This window comes from Podarcis erhardii (genome assembly GCF_964252035.2).
Source record: "Podarcis erhardii genome assembly, chromosome: 8".
Taxonomy (NCBI): domain Eukaryota; kingdom Metazoa; phylum Chordata; class Lepidosauria; order Squamata; family Lacertidae; genus Podarcis; species Podarcis erhardii.
This window is the reverse complement of record NC_138499.1, coordinates 81534203-81561562: the sequence shown is the minus strand read 5'-3', so window position 1 is coordinate 81561562 and position 27360 is coordinate 81534203. Positions and strand designations below refer to the sequence as shown.

General features: G+C 44.4%; 1 protein-coding gene across 1 annotated transcript in view; it reads right to left on the bottom strand.

Annotated features, from left to right (window-relative positions):
- The window catches only part of GABBR2 (gamma-aminobutyric acid type B receptor subunit 2), a 301965-nt gene extending 280518 nt beyond the window's left edge, over positions 1–21447 (bottom strand). The window contains exon 1 of the mRNA XM_081872653.1: positions 20251–21447. Within this exon, the coding sequence (XP_081728779.1) occupies positions 20251–20571 (321 nt within the window). The 5' untranslated portion in view covers positions 20572–21447. The remainder of the gene's footprint in view (positions 1–20250) is intronic.
- Between the last annotated feature and the right edge of the window lie 5913 nt (positions 21448–27360).

The following is a 27360-nucleotide window of genomic DNA, read 5'->3' as shown; positions in this document are numbered from 1 at the left end:
CTGTAGGATGAGCTGATAAGGAAGAATACTTAGGAGCAGATGCTCACTAACATAAGAAGCAGAGTATTGGATTGGCCTTGGAAGTTAACAGGAAGCCAAGGCAATTATGACCATAATCCTATACACTCTTACTGGGAATAAGGCCCATTGTACTCAACCGGGCTTAATTCTGAGTAGGCATGCATAGGATTCCACTGTGTTTCAGACTACTGTAAAGCTGACAATACAGTAGAATCACTGGACTTTGGACCAATGCAAGTGGAATGCTTAACACGTGTCTATCACATTAAAGGGACGCGGGTGGCGCTGTGGGTTAAACCACAGGGCCTAGAACTTGCCAATCAGAAGGTCGGCGGTTCGAATCCCCGTGACGGGGTGAGCTCCCGTTGCTCACTCCCTGCTCCTGCCAACCTAGCAGTTCGAAAGCACATCAAAGTGCAAGTAGATAAATAGGTAAGGTAAACAGCGGGAAGGTAAACAGCGGGAAGGTAAACAGCGTTTCCGTGTGCTGCTCTGGTTCGCCAGAAGGAGCTTAGTCATGCTGGCCACATGACCCGGAAGCTGTACACCAGCTCCCTCGGCCAGTATAGCGAGATGAACGCCGCAACCCCAGAGTCGACCACGACTGGACCTAATGGTCAGGGGTCCCTTTACCTTTATCATATTAAAAGTGTATGTCCTTTCCTCTCCTTAATATGTAACAGAATATGCCCAGTGGCAGCAATAGCCAGTAATATGGAACAGGAATATGGAACACAGCAGTGCTTCACAAGCTATCTGATATGGTGGGTCGGCAACTTCCCACCCCACCAACATGCCTGGGACCCATCCTGTATTTGGTTCCTGAAGAATTCCACCCAACCTGAGCTGTGGTGGAGTCACTGGGGGCCACTAGCTGGTGGGTTGTGGATTGGCACCAGTCCACGGACCACCCCTTTTGAGTCGCACTGACGTACAGGACACAACGGCATTAGGATACAAGCACATTTTTTTCTAAACTCAACACATTACATAGGAGTGTGCAGGAACTGTTTTCAGAGGCAGGTGTGTATTCATCATCACGTCAAGTTTTGCACCCTTACGTTGCTACATAAAATTAGTGCTTACTTACCTTGTCCTCCCTATTTTTTCATAATTTTTATTACCTGCCCCACACTTCACACCTTTTAAATTAGACAACAGGTCCAATTAAGCCTGTTCAAATATATACTGGGGAACATACAAGCTCCTTGGAAAATGCTAACCTTTAAAAAATGTGTTTGGTATAAACATGACACCTGAAAAGCTTCTTGTGACATTCTAGTAAGGTAGTAATATGCCTCCGACAACTGCCACCCCACAAATAAGATTAACTGTTAACGCCGATAACAAAGGAATGCCCTAAATACTATTTAAATAGTCTTCTAAATAGGCATCTTGTCCGTGGAAGCAGTTATGCTTCAAAGTTCTTGAAACTGCTCCATATAATGAGTGCAAAAAAAAAATTAAAAATGATGGGGAAATAGTCCACGTTTTGTACAAAAGAAATATTGGCGCAGAGTTCAAGTTTTGTCTTACGTATAATCAACACATTTAAGGTTTTTGAGCATGAAGAAGAGAACAGATGAAGCAGAGCAGAATGGAGCAGGATCTATCACTCCCCAAATCCTAGGAATTTTAGTTCATAAACACACTTGCCGGTGGTTGTGGGCAACCATCTACTTGATGTAAAGAACTTAATTTCAGTATAAACTGGCTCTGGGCAGCGCCGTTGATGCTGCAGCTTTGAGTTGTAGCAGCTGTAATTGTGAATATTTCTGAGATAGTGAAACATGGTGTCCAGTTTTCTATTGCATTTTTTCAAGTGGAAAAGTTTAACTGAATGGTTGACACACAAGTGGTGGAAAGAATTGTGCATATGCCAATTTTTGTAACCTTTTTACTTTGAACTACACTGCTTATGAGATATTGCTGGATAGAAAGCAAATCTCTCAGATCACTGTTCAAAGGTACCAGAGAGTTTTCGCTCAACTATCACATGCTTCTGTCTTATTTTCAGGTGGTCTTTGGAATCTCAGTAGTTTGTGCTTCTTTCCCTCACTATCAACCAGGTTGCATCTATCTGTGGTGGGTCTGTCTAAGATCAGGTACTCCCTAAAAGTGTGTTTTTCCCCGTTTCGTTTCATTTTGTTGCAAATGCTACTACACAATAAAGATCCGTGGGAGTTAATGAATCCTCTCCCCAAGTGGTAAATGCAAAAATTTGAAAAGTTTGCAAAGAGGATTAGGCATGTCACCTGTTGTCCAGGAGCTAATGCCCAGGCACTGTCCTGACTTCCACCCAAAACAAGATATCAGAGGCTCTTACTTGCATGTATCAGAATCACATTCTTCCATCTGCGCAAATGTTTCAGTTTGACTAATGGGACATTCTCCCCTCTCCTCCCCCTGTGTGATGTTCTGGGGGCTCTCCAGATCCCCCATAGCATAGGAGTGCACAGGGGAAGAGAGGGGAGAAGTCCCATTGCACTAGCTGGACTTGTTGCACAGGCTCCTGCTAGCACACCTACTTAGATGAATTTGCTCCTTTGTGTTCACGGCAGGCATTTTGCGACTGGCACCCTCAAAATTCAAAATGTGCCCACATGCCCAAAGAGGCTGGAAATGACTATGTTAAGGATAGCAAAGCATATATTTCATGGTGAATCCTTATATAAGTGTGTGGTGGTGGTGTCATGATATTTTAGTTGTGTCCCCTATAATCATATGTAGCAGCTCAGCACAAGAGAATACAACAACCATGGACTGCCAGGGGCAAGATGAACTGCAGGAAACAGTTCTGGTCAGCAGAAAGACAGGCAGGTTTAGGGAGGAATATGGCCAGGACAACTGAGACTAGACTTGGGAAAGGATCTAAATGAAGGCTGAGGACAGGGTAAAGGAGGCCAAACAAACAGTCCAGTATTGGCAGTCCAGCAACTGTCAACACAAGCTGCTGACTAAACTTACCAGCTGCATGTTCCGGCTTCCTTTTATACGTGCTGCTGATAGACTTTGCCCCTTCCTCAAAAAAAAAACAGGGATCCTCCAGTACCCTTAGATGAGCCTGCATCATGAACACACTTCAAAAGCATTTCCTGATCATATTCTCGGGGGGGGGGGCCTGTAATTAAGAGTCGGCTTTCTTCCTACTTCAATATTCAGAGAATGACACCTCCAGCAGATTCTGCACCATTAGACCCGATGGAATTTTATCATTCGCTCCAAAGCGTTCAGGTCAAATCCGTGGGCGGAGGATTTGACATAGGGTTTCTCAAAGAGCAGAACATTTAACTTCTCTGTAAGTAAAATCCCTGGTTTTTAATCAGAAAAATTAGTCATGGCACCTATTTACCTCACAGCAAGAAAATGTTAACATTTGCTTATTAATGCTTTTGAAGCGTGTTCAGGGTACAAGAAAACACTTTAAATGCTAATGTTTGGTCTGTTGCTGCACTGAACTGTTGCCAGTGTGGAACTGTACATTCTTGCTTAAGCAGTTTTTAGAAATCAAAGAACCAGATGATTTGTTTTATTTATAATTTATATACTGTCTTTCTTCCCAACAAGGGTTTCCATGTGTGCTCTGTATAAGCCTCCTGTTAAAAATAACATTAAAATGGGGAAAGAGTATGACACAGTTAATAACTGTAAGGCAGCACTCCACAAGACTGGCAAGCTTAAGTGAACGTAATGAGTCCAGAACCATCATCTTTAAACGAGGTCAATTGTGACAGCAAAAAAAAGGCCACCATCCATGCTTCATTCAAAGAAGCCTTTGCACATGTCAGCAAAGTAAACTGGCAAATTGCCTCCACCCCTTAGTCATCTGCTCTCTCACATCAGCCATGACAACCAAGGTTTTGAATTCTAATGGCGATTTCATTTGGCAGTGAGGGCCAATTCACATTTTAGATAGAAAGTATTTTTGCTGCCTATGCATCAGCATTCACAGTGACAAACATCAGTAAAGCACAACATTGAGATGTGGATTTGTAAATACAATAGTCAGTGTGGTGCAGTGGACAAAATTTTGGAAGACCTAAGTTCCAACTTCACTTGCACACTTCACTGGGAGAACTTGGACCAGTTACTGTCTTTTAGCCTGAACTGCCTCACAGGCTAAGGGACGCGGGTGGCGCTGTGGGTTAAACCACAGAGCCTAGGACTTGCCAATCAGAAGGTCGGCGGTTTGAATCCCCGTGACGGGGTGAGCTCCCGTTGCTCGATCCCTGCTCCTGCCAACCTAGCAGTTCGAAAGCATGTCAAAGTGCAAGTAGATAAATAGGTACCGCTCAGGCAGGAAGGTAAATGGTGTTTCCGTGCGCTGCTCTGGTTTGCCAGAAGCGGCTTAGTCATGCTGGCCACATGACCCGGAAGCTGTACGCCGGCTCCCTTGGCCAATAAAGCGAGATGAGTGCCGCAACCCCAGAGTCAGTCACAACCGGACCTAATGGTCAGGGGTCCCTTTACCTTTACCTTTACCTTGGTGTGAGGATGAAATTTATTTGGCACTGGGTGCATGGAGAAAAGACAGGATTCCAAATCCAATGGAAAATAAAATAAAACAGACATGGGGAACACACACTGGGATTCTCAAACCAACTGGGGGCTCTCCACTGTGTGTTTACAGACACTCAGCTACATTTTACACTCTGCTGTCTACATCAGTGTAGCATAGCATACATAGCAACCACCCATAGTTTTAGTATAAACCTCATATGCTCCAATCTGGAAATCCTTTGGCAACGGCAGAGTAGGGTAGGTGGGACTTAGCAACTGAAATGTCATTTGCAAATACGTGAGGGTCGTTATTCATACCTGATGCCTATCTCCTCTTGACCTGATGAGTCTGTGCCTGTCCTTGCCCAGGGGACTCACACCAGAGCTTTGTTGTGGGGGGGGAGGGGCCGAGTGTTTTCGGGCAAGTGGAGCAGGAAGGTGACTTTTGGACAGCGTGTTGAGTTGGGTGTTGATACCGCTGGTCCCAGTGCCATCAAGACATTTCTTGTAGATGACAGGGAATCTAGGAAAGCAGCGAGTAACATGGATATCAGTCTGATTGGCAGGCTGGGATTCCTTCGCTTTCTCCCCACCTCCCCTTGTGTTAATGCATTGCAGGGCACACGTCTATTCTAGGCACACTGAATAGCCTTAGTAATGGATATGTTTAACTCGCATGAACTCAGGCTGAGCTGAAGAGCTTGTTGAGTCTGTTTTGCTGAGAGATCACATCTCTTGAATGACAGAGGTGTGCTTTATCCCTTAACGGTCTTACACACTGACCACCTAAGTGAATAAGGTGGGGGAGGAGAGATTTGAAAAGAAATATGCTGTTTAAAATATGTATTTATGGCATACAGTGGTCCATATACCTGAACTTCTAACTTAGAGCACTTCGTATCACAACTTGAGAGACACAATGGTTTGATTTTCTAGTGTGTTGTACTATGTAGATCTGTTGCGCCATTTTGTCATGGAATAATATATGTGACAATGCTCTTGGTTCCTTTTTCCCATCAGGATTTTGGAAAATCCTAAAAGGTTTGTACAGTATATGGAATATAGCTAATAGTTCTGCAGCATCTTAAATACTTAACAAATTTATTGCAGCAGTCGTTTTTGTGGATCAGAGCTCACTTCATCAGAATATAATGGTCAAGTTCACAGTAGGACAGTTCAGCTGCAGTTAACATAACTCCGGGGAAATATTGGAGATTTTCTAAAAATTAGTGGTATCAGGAGAAAGGCTGACCTTCCAACAGCCTGGGAGGCTGCTTCCACACAAGATGTTTAGTGCAGAGTTGTCATGCTTCAGTCATTCACATTTTATGGGACATCCAATTATCATCATCCAGCATTATCCCTGTGGTTCTTGTGTCTTTTCTCAGACTGCAGGAAGCCTGACTCCCCCCCCCCCGAAAAATGGAAGGGTAGCAGTCTCCATAGGTGTAAATGCCTCTAGCACTACTCTGACATATTTTTAAAATGTCAGAGTTTCCATGTAGGCAGTGACATATCAGGACAGTTAACTTATTTACCACACATTCATTATAATTTTTGTCGTGGGTGCCATTTTATCACTCTAAAATGCACCAAAACAGTCTTTTGTCCATATACATATTTAAAATTAAAATAAAATGCCTCATAATACTATGACATAAATATTTTTTTTTAAAAAAAATAATAAGTATGATCACTTCCCAAAACCATGATTGGAAAGTGTTTTTATTTTAGCCATATTGATCACTAAAAAAAATAAAAATACTTTAACATTACAGCATTATAGCACTATCTTCATCTTTTATTTAAAACAAAGGCATTCCAAGTCAAATATAGTTCAGTTTCCAGTGATGTGGTATGATTTTATGCATGTTTACTCCCATGCTCTGACTTCATTTGGATTAACTCCCAAGCAACACAGGATTGTAGACTTACATCTTCTATTATACAAAAGGACTGTTTTTATTCACGTAATTTATATCCCGCCTTTCTGATCCAAAGAGACAGCAAAGTAGATTTCGAAGTTCTAAAACATAGCTGACAATATTGCTGCTTCTTCCGACTGATATGTTTACCTTTCAAGAGATGCGCTAACGTTGTGTTGTATATTCACATTTTCGTTATTGCTGCCATGGTGGTTTTCCCATGAAAGAACATTAACGCTGTCCGTAATTTTGCATACCTATTATAGGTCCTCTCAATTGTCTTTTCACTAACCAAAAAGTCACAAATATTTCAGCCTTTGCTTGTGGAATGAACATTAACCAGCTTCACATATATATTTTTCACATTTAATATGAGCATTAAAAATAAATAAATCTCAGCATCATTCTGTCCAGTATTCAGAGGCAAGATTAGGGAAACCTATAGCAGTATTATACTTCATAATCAAATAAAGACTCTGATTATGAAAGAGGTTAACAATTGCTCATTAACTTTAAATCAAAACCAGGTAAGCAGCTCCCATAGAAATTCTAATCACCAAGAGACATGAATACAACAATTTTACATAGCACAACAAAGCCTTGGCTATCGTAGCAAATCATGTTTGGTTACTTGACCAGTTCTTGATTTGAATTTCACAGTGAAAAGGAGAGGGAATCCCTGCTGCTAGCTAACTTCATGTGAATGTACTGATGGAAACAGAGAGAAATTTCAAGTATCTCCTTTCTCAGTAAATTTCAAGTATCTCCTTTCTCAAACCTCAGTTTGAGGTTGCACTCTTGAGTTCATGCAAGGTAACAGGGAGACCCTTCAGACCTGGCCAGTGCCATATGTGAGTTGAGGGTGAACTCAAGAAAGCACCCCAGAATCATCCACAACGAACACGAGTTCCACAGCAAACATGCTGATGTGAAAAAGGCCTCCCTCTCGTGACTGAAAGCCTCAAAAACTCAGCTCCTGTCGAATGAAAGACACATTTTCCCACATGTATCTAATCCACTTAGATACTATTTCTTCAGAGGGTGAGCTGCATACAGACATACTGGGGACCAAAATACAGGCAGAAGCAGAGTATTGTGAGATGATGAACCTGCGTAGTATCCAGGAAAATCCCACTATTTTTATTTTTATTTTTATTTTTAAATCCTACCTCCAAGAAAAACCTTTGCGTGCATGTTGCCCTCAAGATACTAACAAACAATGGTAATAGAGAACATCTTATCAACAAGAGTGCTCAACCCCTGAAGCTAGAAGTTTATCTGAACAGAAGCAAACACCTTTCTGCTCCCCGCTCCACACTTGATGGCTGAGACCTAAAGTGGAGGGCAGCATTATAGGGGAATCCAGGGGCCACATACCAGCAGTGACCTTTGCCAAAACGAAAGTAGTCATTGTCAAAATGGCCCCCCAGGCCTCCTCTACTATCAATAGTCCTTTTACTCAATCTACCATAAAAAGCCATTCAGGTACAGCCGTGCCTTGCAGAATACATTTTGTCAGTGGTTCTAGCACCTGACAATTACGTTGTGCAACGTGATTAGAATGAGATATTTAGTATCACGCTGCTCCAGCACCGACTAGTAATCTGTTGTGGTTTTAAACATATGAATTTCTCATTTCATAGCACTTTCCCATCAACTGCCTGCTGAAAACAAAAATGAGCTGCAACCAAAGCTCCCAAAGAGAGCTTTAATGCATACCTCCTGAAAACCAATTCAGGGCCTATACAATCATCAACCTGATAAGATTTGCCAGTAAAAATAACAGATGCAAAAGAGGGCAGTGTTCCTGCATATTTCTCAAAATGTGTAGAAAAGAATTCACTTTTCTATACAAGCATGAAAAGACAGACTAGCCCTGTCTGTCACTGCATCCTGATCACTTCTACTTCCGAAAAGCTACAGAGACAGTTGTGGATCAGATTTAAAAAGCAATGCTTAATTCAGTCTATAACTACCACTGTATATTATTATTATTATTATTATTATTATTATTATTATGCTTATTTTGGATACATATGAAGCTGCTATGCACTGACTCAGATCACAGACCCATCTAATCCAAAGTTTTTTCCTGGTCCTTTTTTTTACCTGAGAGCTTTCAAAGTTTAATTAGAGGAGCTAGAGACTGAATCTGGGACATTCTACATATTTTCCCATACCACATTTGCTTTTTGTTCCATGGGCTGATTCCTAAGTAAATGTGCACATAACTTCAACCTTAATGTATTAATGTCTTCCTCATTAAGGGTGCCCTTTTAGGAGGCAATCATCCCCCACCCACATGGTTCAAACCCCATCCTTAAAAGGGGGAAAGTTTGTGTACTCATCACATTGCTTTTAAATACCATTTTTTTTGCTTCTTCTTTTTTTTTGAATGCATCCAAGAAACAGACCTTTGAAACATGCTGTAGATCTTGTGTCCACCAATCTCATTGCTCTGCTTTCCCACAAATGAAGCAATGCACATAAATGATTTTTAAGGCATACTTGAGACATTGAGACATACAAACTTATATTTCATTGAATAGAAACTGTGCAGTGGTGCCATTTTGATAAAGTACCGCACCTTGTCCTTTGATATGACATTTATATACCACTAGGACAGAAAGATACTATAGATGAAAAGGACTCCTCTGCTTTCAGCTGCATCAAACAGAGAATTCCACAGGGTGCAAATGCTTCATATATAGAAAGTGTCAGGTTCACTCAGTAGCATCTCTACGTAAAGGTATCACAGGTAACAGTGCTGAGGGGTGGGTTGGGGGCAGGCCCTTTGAGGAGCTGCTCCTTGGGGGTAGATAATTCTAGATTAGACGGATCAATAGTCTGACTTAAAATTATGAAATGTCATATATTAGGAGACAGGCAGGAAAGCTGTGGCTGTACAAGAGCCCTACCCTGCTTTGCATTTGATCATCCTAGATGCTATTTAAAAGTATCTCAGGTTCAGGCACCACTGTAATCCACAACAGAAAGTATCAGAGAGAAAATTAAGGACTCTAGAACTAATTTGCCTTGTCGCACAATCCCTTTGTATATGAGGGAACTGTGGGGGAGAGGGACAGTAACAAACTCTAAAGGGTTTCGAAACAACACACAACCAAAATGTTTTTAACAAGTGCATTAGAATTTACCTGAGTGTCCTTTAATGTTACTTGGAGTTCGTAGTTCTTCAGAATCCAGTGCCTGCGTAAATGTTGCAAGGCTATATGAATTGCAGGTAACACACCTGCTGTTAGGTTACCATGCCCTGTAAAATGACTGACAGGTAAAAGCCCAAGAATGGATATGAGAGTGCGAGGTCGAGCAGTAGGTCGCTCCTCCGAACATCTGATCATTAGCAGCGCGCAAATTACCAGAAGGCCCGTCCTCCATTTCCAAGTAAACATATTCCTCAGACTTCCTCTCTGACTTCCTCCCTCGCTTTAGAGCTTTCATCTCTAGAGCAAACAGGCCCCAGCTTGTCTGTCAGTCTGACATTTTGAAGTTGCTACTTCCTTGGGCTGCTGTGTCTCTCTAAGAACAGAGCTAATTGTTATTAAAGGATAAACTGCTCTCCAAGGCTGGATTTTCCAATTTGGACAGTAATCCTGCTCACAGCAGTGCTGCTGTGAATCAGTTCCTCACAAGAATAATTCTTGAGGCAAACTGTTCTGCCAAGTCTAATTTTAAATATCTGTCATTTTGGACATTTCGCTAGCACAATTCATCACCCCCTAGTTGACAAATTTATAAACATATTAGAATAATAATTCTTCAGGATACAGATCTGTCTGTTCATGGGAATTTTCATATTTTAAAATATCATTTTTGATGTTTCTGCACATCAGCAGGCATGCAATATTGTACGAAAATGTGTGCATACCACCTGCTGACTTCTTCACATCAAGCTGCTGCTAATATTTCTCTAGCTCCAATGGGAAGAGCTCCGCACCAAACATGGCAGTCTCAAGCCTTTATCTTCCCTCTTGCAGCTGCCAGCAAGCACTGCAGCTCATCTGTGCAGGCTGTTTAATGGCTCGAGCTTCCAGCTTGCTAACAGGAGAATCTTATTTCCCACATGGTCACCATTTACTTTGGCCTGTCGTTTCCTGCTTACAAAAAAAAGTATAAGGAAAGGGGTTGTTGGTTTGTTTTTAAATGCCTTGGTGAGAGAGCCTGAGATGTGCACTTGCTTGTGTGGCCATACGCTGCTTCGCTCTTCTTCACAGGGATTATGAAACATTCCCTGGTTACATGACTACATACTAATTTTCCCATCAGGATACTTGCCTGAGCAGAGAGGAGAATGAAAGTTCCCTGGGAAACCACACATTTAGGACATACAGGTTTCAAGCTGGCTGGTTTTACAAACTCAATTATCTTATCTTAGTATTTAAGGCAACTGCACTCCTATACACACTTACCCGGGAGTCCACCCCAGTGAACTCCAAGGGGCTTTCTTCTGAGTCTGTGCACACCCTAGTGTGAAGCACATTCTTTCCCCTGAAAGAATTCTGAGCACAGGAGTTTGTTAAGGGCTGCTGGGAACTGTAACTCTGTGAGGAGTGAACTACAGTGTCCAGAACACTTTGAGAGAAAGATGCGCTTCACAGGTGCTTTAAAGGTGTACTGAGTACACGACCTGAGTGGACATGTATAGACTTCCACTGTGGACAACTGAGACCTGATGAAAGGCATGCAGAATAAAGTCACCGGCACTGGATTCCACATAGCTAAATTCACACGGTATTGGTATGCAAGCCATCCATGGCCCTGGAGCACTTTGCACAGACTTGCTAACGCAGCAAATGTAAGAACCAACAGCCTGACTTATACATGATGCCAGTCAGAGAGAATCCCACATGGATAAGTGTTTTGTTAAGTTTCTCTCTTTCTCTCACACTACCACACACAAAATCACTTATAAACTGTGCAATGATGTGGCATGGAAGATTTTCTGTTTAGACATGCATAGGCTCATAAAATTAATTAGAAACATAATGAATAGATACACTACCAGTCAAGTTGGGCACTGGGGATTTCTTTTAGCTGTCAGATTTCAGTATCAGGGTCATAACTGCATTCAATTATGTGTTCAATGGGCAATGTTGTCATAACTATAAAAGTTTCCAAGCAAATGTAATTTGAAGTTTGCCAAGCAAGATAGGATTGTGACATCACAGCTTCTCTTTCAATGCAGGCATTAGTAGAAATGTGAGGTGCTATCTGGCATGGATGTACAGAAGAGACCAAATAACTATTTCTTCCTATATACATAAAAATGTAAGGCAGTCATCATGCAGCCTCCATTGGAGGATTTGTAGTGCCTCATCAAAATCCTAGAGTTGCATGAACACAGGGCAGGCAGGGTTGGCGAGAAATGTGAGAAGGTGCAATAGCCTACCATAAATTTACCTAGTCTGCCATACATCTGCAATAAAAGAGAAAGAAAAGTATCCACACTCTTTACCCATACAGTGGTACCTCGGGTTACAGAAGCTTCAGGTTACAGACGCTTCAGGTTACAGACTCCGCTAACCCAGAAATAGTACCTCGGGTTAAGAACTTTGCTTCAGGATGAGAACAGAAATGAGGTGGCAGCGCAGCGGCAGCAGGAGGCCCCATTAGCTAAAGTGGTGTCTCAGGTTAAGAACAGTTTCAGGTTAAGAACGGACCTCCAGAACGAATTAAGTTCTTAACCTGAGATACCACTGTATTCCTGATTGCATGGATGACAGTTCCCTCGTCCCACCACTGATATTCTGTGCCTTTAGCAACTGGATACCAAGTTCCTACCTGGGTTTTGCCATACCCTCCGGGAATACCTTGAGCAGGCTACAGCCTTCTCAACTGTAATATGGGGATAGTAATTATAGAGTTGTTTTAACCTTCACTGAAATAATGTACATAAAGCAATGGAGCACTGGGGAGGGAAAATGTACAATTATTAAAAGCAGCATATCTTATGGGGAAAGGACTGCAAACTTCTTATCCTCAAAAGGCCTGTTATGTCAAGACAAGGTCTTTGTGGCCTGCAGAAAATGGCAGGTTGACCAGAATAGGCAGGAGAAAGAAAGTCCAGTTTAGAAAGGAATAGAGTCCCCATCTTCCTCATACTTCAGGTTGCTCACCTTAATGAACTAACAGGTGACAACAGAGCTAACCAAACGGCAGAAAACAGAACAGAATAAACGGCAAATGGATCAACAATGGCCACAGGATCAAAATCATGATGCCGGAAAAAAATGTTTCAGTCTTTCCTAATCTGGTAGCCGTCACATGTTTTGGACAACAACTCTCAACAGCCCCAGTTACCAAGCTAGGCATTACTGACCTGCAGCAATTATTCTTTTTAGTACAGGTACTGATTGGATGACTGTTGGCAACATATTTGATTCTGAAATTAAAGAGGAAACCCTGTTAGATTGATCAAAAATACAGTCAAATCAAAACTGGAGGGGATTTTTTTTGTTCAATGTCAGTCAGGCCATATTGGGATGCAGCCCTGAACTTCATTTTAGAACCCTATCTAGGGACCCAACTACATTTATTTATTTTACCTTATTTCATTTATATCCCACCTTTTCTCCAATGAGCTCAAGGCATCCCCACTCCCAATTTTATCCTCACAAAAGCTTCATAGCCAAGTGGAGTTTGAACTTGAGTCTCCTGCTTGCTAAGATAGTTTTTCTCCAGTTAGAGAGAAAAAGTGCAACCAGTTATGTACTTCATTAACCACAGGTTTCTCCCAAACAGCCAGCACCAGGCATCATGGGTTCCAGGCAGGAATGAGCCAGAGCACCCCTTTATAGATACTGTACTAATTCCTCCCCAAAATGCATGAAATTTTGCACATAAGCAAAAACAGTGCTAATATACGCAACACCATGCCCCCGATTCTAAATATGTACGGGTTTCTGTAACTGTGCCATAAACATGAGACCAAATCCTCCATTTACTTTTCTCTCCAATAGGTGTACAGAATTTTCATAAGGCCTTAATCATGCTTTACATAGAAATTAAAGCAACTGCAATAGATTAGGTCCTGATTTAGAAACATGGCCATATTATTTTAACTTTCTTTTCAGTGCTATTGATTAGTAGAAATACAATTATTTGTAAGCGCATGCGAAACCTATTTGCTTGCAAGATGAAAAATGCTGGATTCTGTTCCTCGTGTGCTGCTAAATTTAATCTCTTTCATTAACGCATTTGTTACTTCATTAATTCATTCGGGCTTGTAGCCCATCCCACCCCAAAACCTTTGGATGGATAACTTTTTTTAAAAAAAAATCTCTGTACCTCTTTAGCCTTGCCACCAAACATGACCCTGAACAAAAATTGTGTACAATGCTTTTGAATGAAAAATTCATTAAGCCAATTTAAATATTGGGTTTAATTCACTGAAATGGAACAACTTCAAATTCAGGCACCGCACTGAAAATGACAGCATGTCACAAATAATTTTTAAATTTATTTCACATTCAATATTTTCTGCGCAGTATTTAAAAAATCTTTGCCACTACCCTGCACAGATTTAGGGTGTTTAAATCCCAATAATTAAGAGCTAAGCAGTCTGTATGCGGATTTCAGCCTTTGAGTTCAACAGCTCAGTATTAGAGCACATTAAAGTTAAAGGGACCCCTGACCATTAGGTCCAGTCGTGGCCGACTCTGGGGTTGCGGCGCTCATCTCGCTTTATTGGCCGAGGGAGCCAGCGTACAGCTTCCGGGTCATGTGGCCAGCATGACTAAGCCGCTTCTGGCGAACCAGAGCAGCGCACGGAACCGCTGTTTACCTTCCCGCCAGAGCGGTACCTATTTATCTACTTGCACTTTGACGTGCTTTCGAACTGCTGGGTTGGCAGGAGCAGGGACTGAGCAATGGGAGCTCACTCCTTCACGGGGATTCAAACCGCCGACCTTCTGATCGGCAAGTCCTAGGTTCTGTGGTTTAACCCACAGCGCCACCCACGTCCCGTATTAGAGCACATTACTTCAGAGGAAAGAGAGCTGGTGCGTCTCTTTTCTCTTTCCCCTCTCCAAGGGTCCTCCTGAACTTTCCTGGAAGGAAGCTGATCCAGCCACCACTTCTCCTGAGCAATGAGCTGTCATTTCCAGCGCACACCCACTGCTTGTCCCATTGGCTTCAACCTATTGAGCAGGGCAATGCAACACTGTACTTGAAGTTCCCGTGCGGGTAGCCTTATGCTCTGTGAGTAGATACACGTGAATTACTACCAAAGTCCTAAATTCAAAGCCTAACTTTTTGTTCCCTATTGTGTTAGTACCCAGAAACTGTCACGTGTCCTGACAAAACTGGACCTGACGACTCATAAGCCAGTAATAGATCATTCTGGTGATCAACCACACTTTCAAATAATGAGACCGATGTTCTCAAAACTATGGAATGTAAGCCAAAATTTGTCAGGCAACAGGTAGGGCCACCATAAGATCCTGTTATCATCCCAGGAATGGAGGAGACAGCGCTTGTGTTGATGCCTCAACAGAAAAACAAAACCACCTTTTAAAAACAATTTTTATTTGGTATTTGAGAAATAATCTGTACAATTTACCACTCACAGTGCAATACAAGGCACCAAACACACACACCCATTACAACTTAGTTCAGGTAAGCACAGCATATCACTTCTTCATTCATTCCTTATGTAATGGAGAAACTAATAAATGGACGATATTAACCTTTCTGGACATAGAAACCTCTGACAAACTTCTTTTAACAGCAATCACTATATATCGAGCAATTTATAATGTTTAATAAATGAACCCTAATGCAATAAAGCAAGAATATATTAGCAGTATGTGATTTTTACACTGCTGGGCAACTCCACTTTGCAGGCACAGATCTCAAGAGATCTAGCACCATGGACAGCTCCACGGTCATTATTTCTTTTTGTATTTGCATCTTATTTCCTATATGTATATCATTTTTTGCCTTGTATAGAAGAAGAGGGCAGGATTCAACTAAGCTGTTGCATGAGCAGAATGAGGTATGCTCATGCTACGGGGCTTTCCCCCTTCTCCCCCCCTGCAGCCCCTGAATCTGTTCTGGAAGGCTTGTGAAAATCCATCATGGGTTTGGGGGCACACATAGGAAGAGAGTGGGGGGAAGTCCCATTACGCAAGTTGACCTTGTTCCACTCATGCATACCCACTTAGCGTTACACTGAAACCCACCCATGGTGTCAGATGTTTTAGCCACAAGATCTGCCTTTAACCCTAGCCTGCAGCAATAGGACCCACATTTTCTGTTAGGGGGCATCATTTGGTATTGTTCATATCACAACACAGTTCAGTCAGTAGAACACAAGACTCTTAAGCTTGGGGTCATGGGCTTGAGGCCCATATTGGGCAAAAGATTCCTACATTTCAGGGGGTTGGACTAGATGACCCTTGTTGTCCCTTCCAACTCTACAATTCTAGGGCAAACAAATTCATTGGGGAGGAAATAAAAGATACAGTCTTGCTCTTGGCAGTACTCAAGATTAGACTGTAAAATACACTGTGCACTTTAAGAGCAATTGTTCTGAAAATAAATCCATACATTACCTATATCGACCCAGGTCAAAAAGTCACAGCGTTTGGTTGTTTTATATCAGGGGTGGCCAACTCTCAAGAGACTGCGATCTACTTTCAGAATTAAAAACAGGCAGTGATCTACCCCCGTTTTCGGGGTGTTCAGCTCAAGGTTGTTGAGCTTTTTTTTAGGGAGGAGTCCCATTTTTTAGGGGTTTAAAAAAGCTTTTGGGGGGTACTTCTATTTTTGGGGGGGTTAAAGGCAAGGGACAAAGGGGTAAGGTCACTCACAATAAGATCGCTATGGATGGAAACAGCAGCATAGGAGAAAGCTCCATCTTTCCTTCCAGAGATCAAACAACAATGGAGGGTGGGCCGAGGGGGCGGGGCAGGAGTCAGTTTTAGTGACGCTAAGAAAAGGGAGCCAGAGATCGACCACGATCTACCAAAACCTCGCGGGGATCTACCAGTAGATCACAATCAACCTGTTGGACATCCCTGTTTGATATAAATGGGATTGTGCCCTTGGCATAGATACCTATTGAACAGGTTCATCTGATAAACCTGTTTAATAGGTATCTATGCCAAGGGCACAAGTCCATTCAGAGTGAAGTATAAATCAGTTAGCAAGCAACAGTGCATTCCTGGGAAGTAATTGGTGGAAAGTAAATACAAGGGAAGGCAATGCCCCCACCCGTGTCATCCATTCATATACACAACCTCTTTATGTTAGAAAAAGGTTTTACCAAAAGAAAAAAATGAGACATGCAGTGCTGGGTGTCACTGGCTTGTGCTAACACCCCAGCAGTTGAAGACCAATGGTGTAAGATTGTGCATGCTCCCCTGCAAGGCCACCAATCATGGTAAGCCATTTATACATGGAGAGACTCACACTCATGCGCTTGTCACATGTGACATGGCTCTCAGAAACTATACAGTTCAGTTTCCTACATCATAACTAGCTTCTTATAGTAAAAAATTCATGTGGCAAATACTGAAAAAGACGAGATAGCTACATCTCTTGATAAATGCAAAACCTGCTTAATGCCTAGAACACATGCTTCCTTCCTTTTCCATATTTCCATTAGCTCAACTTGTACATTTTTTGCTATTAATAATATCTGTTTAACATCAGTAAATGATGTAACAAGCATGAGACTACTCAGAAGATCAAAGTCTGCCTTGGTATTTTACAGGATTTCTTCCCTGGAGTACAAAAAGGTGCTTTTTTTTTTTTAAAGGATGTTGCTAAACCTTCATGCTCCACTTGGAAAAAGGAGATCCAAACACAGAAGCATCTTCCATGCATGGATCTCTGTCAGTGGATCGGGAACCTATGGCTGAACATGAACATTCAATCAGATGCAGATGTCGCCTCACTGCATTTAGCAATACACGCATTCAGATGTGCAACCCATCCACATTCTACAGCAACTAGAATCAGAATTGCAGAGTTGGAAGGCAACACAAGGGTCATTTAGTCACATAACTACCTGTATACACAACTAAAAGTGGAATGGGAGATCAACAACAAAAAATGCATTTTCCTTAATATTGAAACATGACAGAAAAATTATATATACTTAAACTTCTCAAAGATCACAAGTAGCTCAATTCCAACAATAATCATTATCTGTTCATTCGATTCTATGAATCTATGAATTAATGCATCCTAAACTAATGACTGGAATCTGAATGTGTGACCTAACTCCGGGGACAGCCTCCTCTGAGGTTGATGTCAATGAGATATTTAAGTTCTGCCTGTGGTGTTGTGTCTGTGATGGTACATTCACACGTGCACACTCTCAGCTGATGCTACTGTTATCAACCAAGGAACGCATGTGAGAATCAGTCTTGGGTCTCACTTTTCCAAAACTCCACATTTTGCAGATTGTTTGGAACGTATGCATGACTGCTCAAAAGTAAGCACTATTAAGTTCAATTGGATTTACTACCAGGCAAGCAGGTCTAGGATTGCAACCTATATCTTCTCATATATGCTTACAAATGTAACCTTTATAGAAACATACACCTCCTTATTTGAATTTTAGATTTCAATGGATGTTTTCAAAATCCCAAATGCTTTTCAAGTAAATTTGACTTTTCTTCATCTGACGTATGAAGAAATAAGCATTGCCTGCCTACTTGTTACCATTGCAATCTCATTTTCAAGCCATCCATTCAAATAATTCACACCAAAGGTGATAATTTATAGACAAATATTTATATTTGTACAAAAATAAGTATCATAATCACCCTGCCTTCGGTTTTCTACAGATAAGGAATTACAGTCTTGCTATGACCACAGCTGTACCCTTGCTCAACACATAAATTCCACATAAGATGGTTATTTTAAATGCTACTGTTCCTTGATTTCCCTTCTAAGCAAATGTGGAAAGGGCATTACATTGAACGGTGCAGAAAATATTTAAATAAAACCAGTAATTTAAAAACCAAAAGGTGCAATGAAGTATATGACAGCGAAGCATGTTCCTTTGCTCCTGATTTGTATTTCTAACAAATACCAAGTGCGAAATGGAAGAAGCCTACATGGTGTCACCTTAAGACAAATTTTGGACGAGGACAGTTAACCTTTCTTCTCAGTAGTCACTCTTTACAGCAGGGTTATCTTGGCAGTGATCGTCAGGCATAAGTATTACATAAGAAACTGCTGCCACCTTCAGGAAAGGTCCAACATTGAATCAGCATTTATTTGCCGCAAACACGTTTGCTTGAATTGTGACCAAAAAATCCAAGCACAAAACAATAAGCCTCCAACGTGTCCGCAACAAAGCCGCTCGATAACTTCGTGTGAATGATCAGGAAACGAAAACTGAACAGCCTAAGGAATTCTCTGCTGAGCGCTCTGCAACGGCCCCTTGCCCTTGGCCCACCCAGCCTAAGTGCACAAGATGTGTTACCCAGCATTTACAGGAAGTATTATGCATGGCAGACAAACGACGACGACGAGGAGGGGGGAACTGCAAAATTAACTCTTTCTGGGCACTGGCTGATTGGTTTTGCACAACCGACTTATGAAAGAATGCCAGCCAAATCCTCGCGCACTTTTCCTCTCCATCCCTTCCCCGTTTCCCAACAAGCTTCTCTGTGTCTTGTGTGCCACCGTACCTGCCAACCAGCTAGCGCGAACTGAGACAAGAGAGGAGAGTGCGCCAAGAGGAGCGCAAAGGAGAGGACGCTCCGAAGGGGGCAGCGTGTCCACGGATCACAGCAGCTGCTCCCGAAAGACGGAGCCGCCGGCCTCCTCCTCTCTTTGCCCCCTCGCATCGCTAAAGGGGGGAGGGCAAGCCACCCCACCCGCTGCATCCCTCTCCTGCCTGCCTCCCCCTTCCCCGCTAAGCGCTAGAAATCCGACTAGCCTCCCGCTCGCCCTTCAGGAGTTCACCGAGAGCATCAAGTGGCGCTCCAAGTACGCAAACGCTGCAGCTCAGCTCCAGCTCAGCTATGCGGGTGGCCAAGCGCCTGCTCGCAGCTCGCCAACCACAAATCCCTGACGTGCATCTGTTGCTTAAATAACGGGCGGCGCTTTCTCGGCACGCCAAGGGCTGCAGGTTTGAGCCCAGGCTGCTGGGCCAGGAAGCAGCTGCCCGCGGGAAACCAGCTGCAAATTCGCTAAACACCAGCCTCTGGTGGCGTGGTGGAAGCCAGGCCACTGAGCATGTCAAAAGGGGTGGGGGCAGCGCGAATCAGATCCGAAGTGATTCCGTTCCAAACAGCTGGAGTCTCTTCGAAATGCCTTTTTTCCGCCTCGCTTCGTTTCCATCCAAGGCCAGCCTCTGCTGCTGCTGCTGCAGACTGGCAGCGGGGGGGAAAGGGCTCTGGAGAGGTACACAAACACGGATGGGAGTGATTCCCTTTGAAACAGCTGGAGTCCCTTCCAACATGATTTCCTCTTTCCCTTTTGGACTCGCACAGCTTCTGCCCAAGGCCAAGCGCTGCTTCTTGCAGCATAGCATCTAAATTATATATGCATTTAAGGCACCAAGGAAGGAACCCAAACAGGAACTCGAGTGACTCCATCTAAACGGGTGGCTTCCCCTTGGAAGCACTCATCCTGCCATCCCATGCCAAACAGCTGGCTGCAGGTCGGCATCCAAGGCTCTGGCAGCGGCAGGTCCCACCTTCTGCCCCATCCATCAGGCGTGAAGGCAACGGGACTGTGTCGCCCTCCCCCCCCCCCACACACACACCGAAAGGTGCCCGGCGCTGGCCACGCCGAGAGAGCCCCCTGCCGCCCCACTCACCTCGGTGTCGTAGTAGCGCAGGTCCAGCGAGTAAGGGTCGAGCAAGGACTCGTTGAGGATCTGCTCCATGGCCAGTTGCATGGCCGGCAGGACCCCCCGGCCGATCCTGCCCTTCTCCACCGAGTCGCTGAGCGGCATCAAGCCCATGATGGCGATGGGGGTCGTGGCGGCGGCGTTGGGCAGCGACCCCGCCGGCGCCCGGGAGTTGCTTCGCGACCAAGCCGAGGAGACCAGCGGCGGCGGCGGCTGCAGGAGCAGCAGCAGCAGGAGGAGCAAGGCAGAGGTGGTGGCCGCGCTGGGCCGCCGGGGCAAGGCAGGCATCCTGCGGGAGAGGTCAGGGGGGCACAAGCACGAGGGCGCCCGCTGCCCTCTGCCAGGCAATGGCCCCGGCAGGGAGGAAGGGGCGCGCACGCTGCGGCCCCCCCGGCTCTAATCCTCCTGGCAATGGCGCCGGCTCCTTCCTCGGGGCGGCCAAATGGAACCACTAAGCAGCAGCAGCAGCGACGGAGCCGCTGCCCGCCACCCCCGTTTCCCACCCACCCCACCCCCGAGTCCACAAGCGGCGGGCGAGGGCGCCTCCTCAGCCCCTCACTCAGCCGCAGCCAGGCTGGGCGAGGGCGCGCGCTTGCCTCCCTGCTCCCGGGCAGGTTCCGGAGGCGACGCGGAAACGCGACGAGGGCTGAGGGGGAAACAATTGGGGCGGGAGGGGGGTTCTCGGCTCTTCCACAAGGCTGGGGACGCTAGTGCCGCATTCCCCCGGAGCCCTCCCGCCGCTGCCGCGCTTCTCCGTTGCCGTTGCCGCCGCCGCCGCCGCTGCTGCAAGCAGACACCACGCCGCGCCACACAGCGCGCGCAGAGGGGCGCGCACAAACCGGCCAAAAGGGGGGAAGCGGCGGCGGCGGCGGCTGGATGCAGTAAGCGAGAGCCCCTCCGTGCGCCCGCCCAAATCCTTCTGCCACCTCTCGGCTGCGCTTCTTCGCTCGCTCGCTCACCCGGCTCCTGCCCTGCCTTCCTCCCCGGCGGCGGCGGCGGGAGAGGGCTGGTCGGCTGCCGCTGGGGGACGGCGGCTCTTCTGCTGAGGAGACGACGCACACCAACGCGAGACGCAGGAGGAGATGCAGGGTTTGGGCACGTCCAGCAGCCCATTGGAAGGCGGGCTGGGGCGGGTGGGAGAGGAAAGAGGGCCGCTGGGGAAGGCGGGAAAGGGACGGCTTGGCGCGAGGCGGGGGGCGCAGCGGCCTCTGCCCCTTTCCTCGAGGCGGTGGCGTGCTGAGGTGCCCCTCTCTTGCCTTTTTCACACACACGTGACGCGCGGATTATTATTGTTGTTGTTATTATCATTTCTTTGTTTTGGTTTTTCAAAGTTGGCTGGGCACAAGCCGAGAGGCGCTTGGGGAAGACTTGAGGCGTTTGGCTGGGACACTGGCTCCCCGTTCAGAGTTCCATCCCCTATTCTTTCGTTTCCCTCAGGAACAATGCACTTTTTCCCCATTAACTTCCTCTAAACATGCAGAGGTGAACCTGTGCGGCTGTCTTACTCTCATTTATTCCCACGTCTTGTTCCTAGTCTCATGGCCTAGCCCCCAACTGTCTCCTCCAGGCCTGCGCAAGGCATGGCTTGCCAAGCCAAAGGCAACCCATCAGCCATGTTTTGAGGCCTGGCAGCATCTCCCTCCTTTCCCTCTCTTCCCGCATCTGAGGAACGTAGCAAAAACAGGAGGCAAATCAAGCCCTGGCAAGGCGCCACACATACTTGGGGGGCTTGTTTGGATTTATTCTGGTTTGGGCAGCAGCACCTCAAGTTCTGTTACCTGAGAGACTTAAATGAATGAAAGATAGCCGGGACTGAGCCTGGAACCGTTTTTCCATGCCAGGCATGTGCTCTCAGCCACTGAACCAAGGTCCCTCCCACATGTCAAGTGTCCTTGGCAATGTGTCTTTGCCTACACCAAGCACAGCATCACTGCACACCATCTGTGTACCGAGGAGTGCGAGTCAGCTCTTCTTTTCGGAAGCAAAACTAGAAGGTTTTTTTGTAGCCTCTGAAAAGCCGCCAGATACAAGCTGGTGAGCTGATCTCAGGTTGTTGGGTCGGAAGTCCCCATTTACTGGGCACTTGCTGCCTTCCCAGTGCTGGGTTTTATAATTCAATACATTATACCCAAAATGCTAATGAATCCTGTACTTTGCTATTAAGATTCCACAGTTTGGAGCACTGTTTCTCAAACCAGCTTCCCGCCAGCTGGAGCCCTTAAACCATTCGCAAACAGAAACAAATACGACACCAAAGAAGCCGTGCTGACGTGAACAGCTGCCTGGAAGGGAAGGAGAGCTGTGAAATGCACCAGGAAAAAGCAGCAACTTTGCTGTGTTATTAAATCATAGAATTGCAGAGTTGGAAATTACCCTGACGGTCATCTAGTCCAACCTCTTACAATACGGGAATCTCAACTAAATAATACATGAGAGATGGCCACCCAACCTCTGCTTAAAAACCTCCAAGGAAGGAGAGTCCACCATCTCCCGAGGGAGTCCATCCCACTGTTGAATGTTTCTTACCATCAGAAAGTTCTTTCTGAGGTTTTCTTGCAACTTGAAGCCATGGGTTCGAGTCCTGCCCTCCAGAGCAGGAGAAAACAAGCTTCATCCTCCATGTGGCAGCCTGGTAGATATTTGAAGATGACTATTGTATCCTTTTTTTCTATCCATTCATTTATCTCCTTTTTATCAGGCTTTACTTTACTAAGGCAGTGATGTGAACATACCCCGGTCACTGGTTACATTTTGCCACATTGAGAAGGGGCTTGTGCACACTTTAGCCCCTCTATTCACACAGGAGTTGTACGTCCCCACCTCAAAAACACTGATTGGTCTCCAACCAACAATGTACCACGAAGACGCAAACCGCCATGCAAAACAGATCCATCCTGTAAGTTCTGTGTAGAGCTCTATGCACATTGTTTGGCAACAACGAATAATTAGCCTGTGGAATTCAGTGCCAAAGGTAAAGGTACCCCTGACTGTTACGTCCAGTTGCAGATGACTCTGGGGTTGTGCACTAATCTCGCTCTATAGGCTGAGGGAGCCGGCGTTTGTCCACAGACAGCTTCCAGGTCATGTGGCCAGCATGACAAAGCCACTTCTGGCGAACCAGAGCAGCGCACAGAAATGCCATTTACCTTCCCACCGGAGCAGTACCTATTTTTCTACTTGCACTTTGACGTGCTTTCGAACTGCTAGGTGGGCAGGAGCAGGGACCAAGCAACAGGAGCTCACCCCGTCGCGGGGATTCAAACCACTGACCTTCTGATCGGCAAGCCCTAGGCTCTCTCTGTGGTTTAGACCACAGCGCCACCCGCGTCCCTCATTCAGTGCCATAGCATGTGGCAATTGCCACTGTTTGTTTTTGCTTCTAATAGAAATTCACAGACCATCTAGGGAGTTGGAGTGGGGGAATAGCAAAAACGGGTGGCAAATCAAGTTGTGATAGCTAAATGGATACATGTCCATAGAAAATAATGAGGGAGGCAATTCCTCTGTACATGACTGTTTCATTCTTCCTATCTACCATGGCAAAAGCAATGGATCAGATCAAAGTCTGATAAGTCTAGCATGCTGTTTGCAACAGTGGCCAAATAGGTATCTCTGGAAGTTCACAAGCAACATATAAAAGCAATGGCCACTCCATTGTCTGTCTTCTGCAACGGCATCTCTTTGCAAACAGAATGCTGTACTGATACTGTTGTTGATCTGATCCAGCAAGGCAATCCTGTAAGTATATGATAAATAAATATGTTTCTTACAAATGCAGAATGAGTATCTGTAACACTGCCAGTTCCACAGCCCTCAAGACCCTTCCACTTAACATATGTCCTACATAAAAAAATATGAAAACATTCCTGCATACACTAATTCACACATCTGTGCACAAAATTAAAGATTGCCTAGATCCCATTATCTCACAGGTCTACTGTTTTCCACTTTTCAAGCTGAATGAATGCACCCTTTTTGATAAAGACAATATATTTCACAAACAGCCTGGCTTGTTTACAATTTGATATTTTTAAAAGATTTAATCTCATTTTCTCCCTACAACGTATGCAACCAGACAAAGTAAACCTGCAGGGGGAAAATGTTAATAGAACATGGCAGTAGTTAAAAAGGTAGACCAAAGCGTTGTAAACTATGTCAGTTGTACTACAACTGCCTTGACATCAGACTTCGTTCTAATATGGAATTCAAATTAGAAAAGACAGAAAAAATACAATTAATGCAATAAAATATAGCTCTGTGAAAAACAGATTGCGTCAAGAACTCGGGTATTTTTAATATAAAAAGTATAAATTGATTGGTAAATTAATGTGGCAGAGTTAATTTGTTTGTAGAAAAACCATTTTGTTTCTATTTGGATTTCTTATGAGTTAAGTTCTAACGGGTGTTGATAAATTAAAAATGACTGAAGGTAGAGTAGGACTGTCAGTTCAACTATACCAAAAGAGTTTGAAATGAAAATAAAGGGAGTATTTTCTGTTTTTATTAGCATTAACAAGAGAAGGGTTTGGTTTTAGCCAGGAAGAATGTGAAAGAGGGGGTTAAAATCCTAACAATTAAAAAGAACAAAACGTTTAAAGACCAAAACATTTTTTGTTCCATAAGTTTTCATGGGCTAGAGTTCACTTCACCAGAAGCATGTTTAAGCAACAACAAGTAAATCCTTATAGAACTGTGTCCTTATAAAGTTGAAATGGATGCTGCATTGTCTAAGTTTGATTATTTTGTGGAAACATTCCTTGTTCAGGCTCTGTGTGGTAGAACATACCGTATTTTTTGCTCTATAAGACTCACTTTTCCCTCCTAAAAAGGGGAAATGTGTGTGCGTCTTATGGAGCGAATGCAGGCCGCGCAGCTATCCCAGAAGCCAGAACAGCAACAGGGATCGCTGCTTTCGCTGTGCAGTGATCCCTCTTGCTGTTCTGGCTTCTGGGATTCAGAATATTTTTTTTCTTGTTTTCCTCCTCCAAAAACTAGGTGCGTCTTATGGTCTGGTGCATCTTATAGAGCGAAAAATACGGTAGCTACTCCTTAATCTGGCATTATCCCCAGCAATAAGACTTCACTATTGGGTCATAACTAATAGGCCTCATCCTTTATTTATAGTAGTACCACTATGTGAATGTATGCTGACTCATTATTTTTGCTTCATTTCCGGACATCTTCAACACGATAGAATGGATGCATTCTTGTTGCAGTACTATGTCATCATTCTGTTGACATTTTGGGAAATGCCCATACACTGGGACCAAGAAGGGTGCTGAAGATAAGTAATGAGAATTAATTTTAAAAGCATTCAAGAAATATTAGTAAATAATATTTAAATGAAAATATTTTGTCTTGGGGAAGCAGTGGAACAGTAAAAAGAGATAAAAAGCAAGGCGGGAGAAGGATAGAGACATTGTGCTCATCAACACATGGCAAAACACCAGAAAGCAACCAGAATCTTTAGCCAGGAAATTAAGTGGCGCTGAATGTAATAATTGCACAAGTGGACATGACAAGAAGGAAAGGCCTGAGGAAGAAGTGTAGGTGGCTGTGGTCTGCATATTGATTGTGGGCTTTTAACAGGAGAGAAACCAGATCTGTCATGACTTCACCAATTCTGCTGAATTGGTGGGAAGCAAAAAGAAAGGGGGGTGAGTAACAGAGGGAGAAGGGATGCGGGTGGCACTGTGGGAGCCTAGGACTTGCCGATCAGAAGGTCGGCAGTTCGAATCCCCGCAGCAGGGTGAGCTCCCGTTGCTTGGTCCCAGCTCCTGCCAACCTAGCAGTTCAAAAGCACGTTAAACTGCAAGTAGATAAATAGGTACCGCTCCGGCAGGAAGGTAAACGGCGTTTCCGTGCGCTGCTCTGGTTCGCCAGAAGCGGCTTACGTCATGCTGGCCACATGCTGGCTGTATGCCAACTCCCTCGGCCAATAAAGCGAGATGAGCGCCGCAACCCCAGAGTCAGTCATGACTGGACCTAATGGTCAGGGGTCCCTTTACCTTTAACAGAGGGAGGCAGAATCAAGTTATTCTGTAGGTTTCTGAGATTAAGACGATGGTATCATGATGCCAGCAAAATAATTTATAGCTGTTATCCTTTGCTTCAGGAATGCTTGTCCAGCTCCTTTTTGTTTCGATTTACATGCTGCTTTCAGTCAATTTTGAAGGTAGCTTACATTGCAATCATACAATATCCCTCCCCCAATATGTGCCTACTCAAACACTTTGATCTTGCTTGATATTAATAGGTGAGGAGGTCCAAAACACAGGTCTTGTCACACTGAGAGTTTGGCTCCTCGTGAATATGGAGTGAACAGCATATAGTATTTGTGCTTTGGACCTCCTCCCCTGTTACTATCAAGGAGAAACCCATATTATATTATGGGAGTGGCTAATTGGATATAGTCAGAAGTCCAGATCTTTATATCCCTATTGGATCACCCAACTGTCAATCAGCAGCTGTCATAATGTAGTGAATGATGCCTCTCAAAGTTCAAAGAAGAAAACTTTAACCACTGATCAGCTGATTGGGAGTTGCAGCAACCCGCACTGAAGACATTCTTTCAGCACCAGTCAGGTGACTGGTGCTGAAAGCACACTTTCAAAGGAGCTCCCTGTAACCTTAAATCAACTACAAGACTCTCCACAGGGGGAAACTGAGTGCTTTCTTCTTCCCAAATGAAGCAGCTTGGAATTGAAATCCTTAGAGGAAACACATGGGAAGCTTTCTCTGAAGAATTATCCATTTTTAGGAGCACTTCTGCCTCTACAGAAAAAGCAGTCCAAACCATTTCCTCCACCCCAATGGTAAACTCCTTAGTGGAGCCAATCCCACCTGATTCTTGAGGCTGTGCTTTGGTGGCTGGTTGATTGTCAGTTGCACAGGGCTCTTTGCAAGCACCAACAATGAGCTGATTGTTGACATTTGCAGATTGTTAATGTTTGCACTGTGCTCCGAAGGCCCGACAATCAGCTGATAAGTCAGGAGTACAGTGGTACCTCTGGATACAAACGGGATCTGTTCCGGAGCCCCGTTCGCATCCTGAAGTAAACGTAAGACGCGACTGTG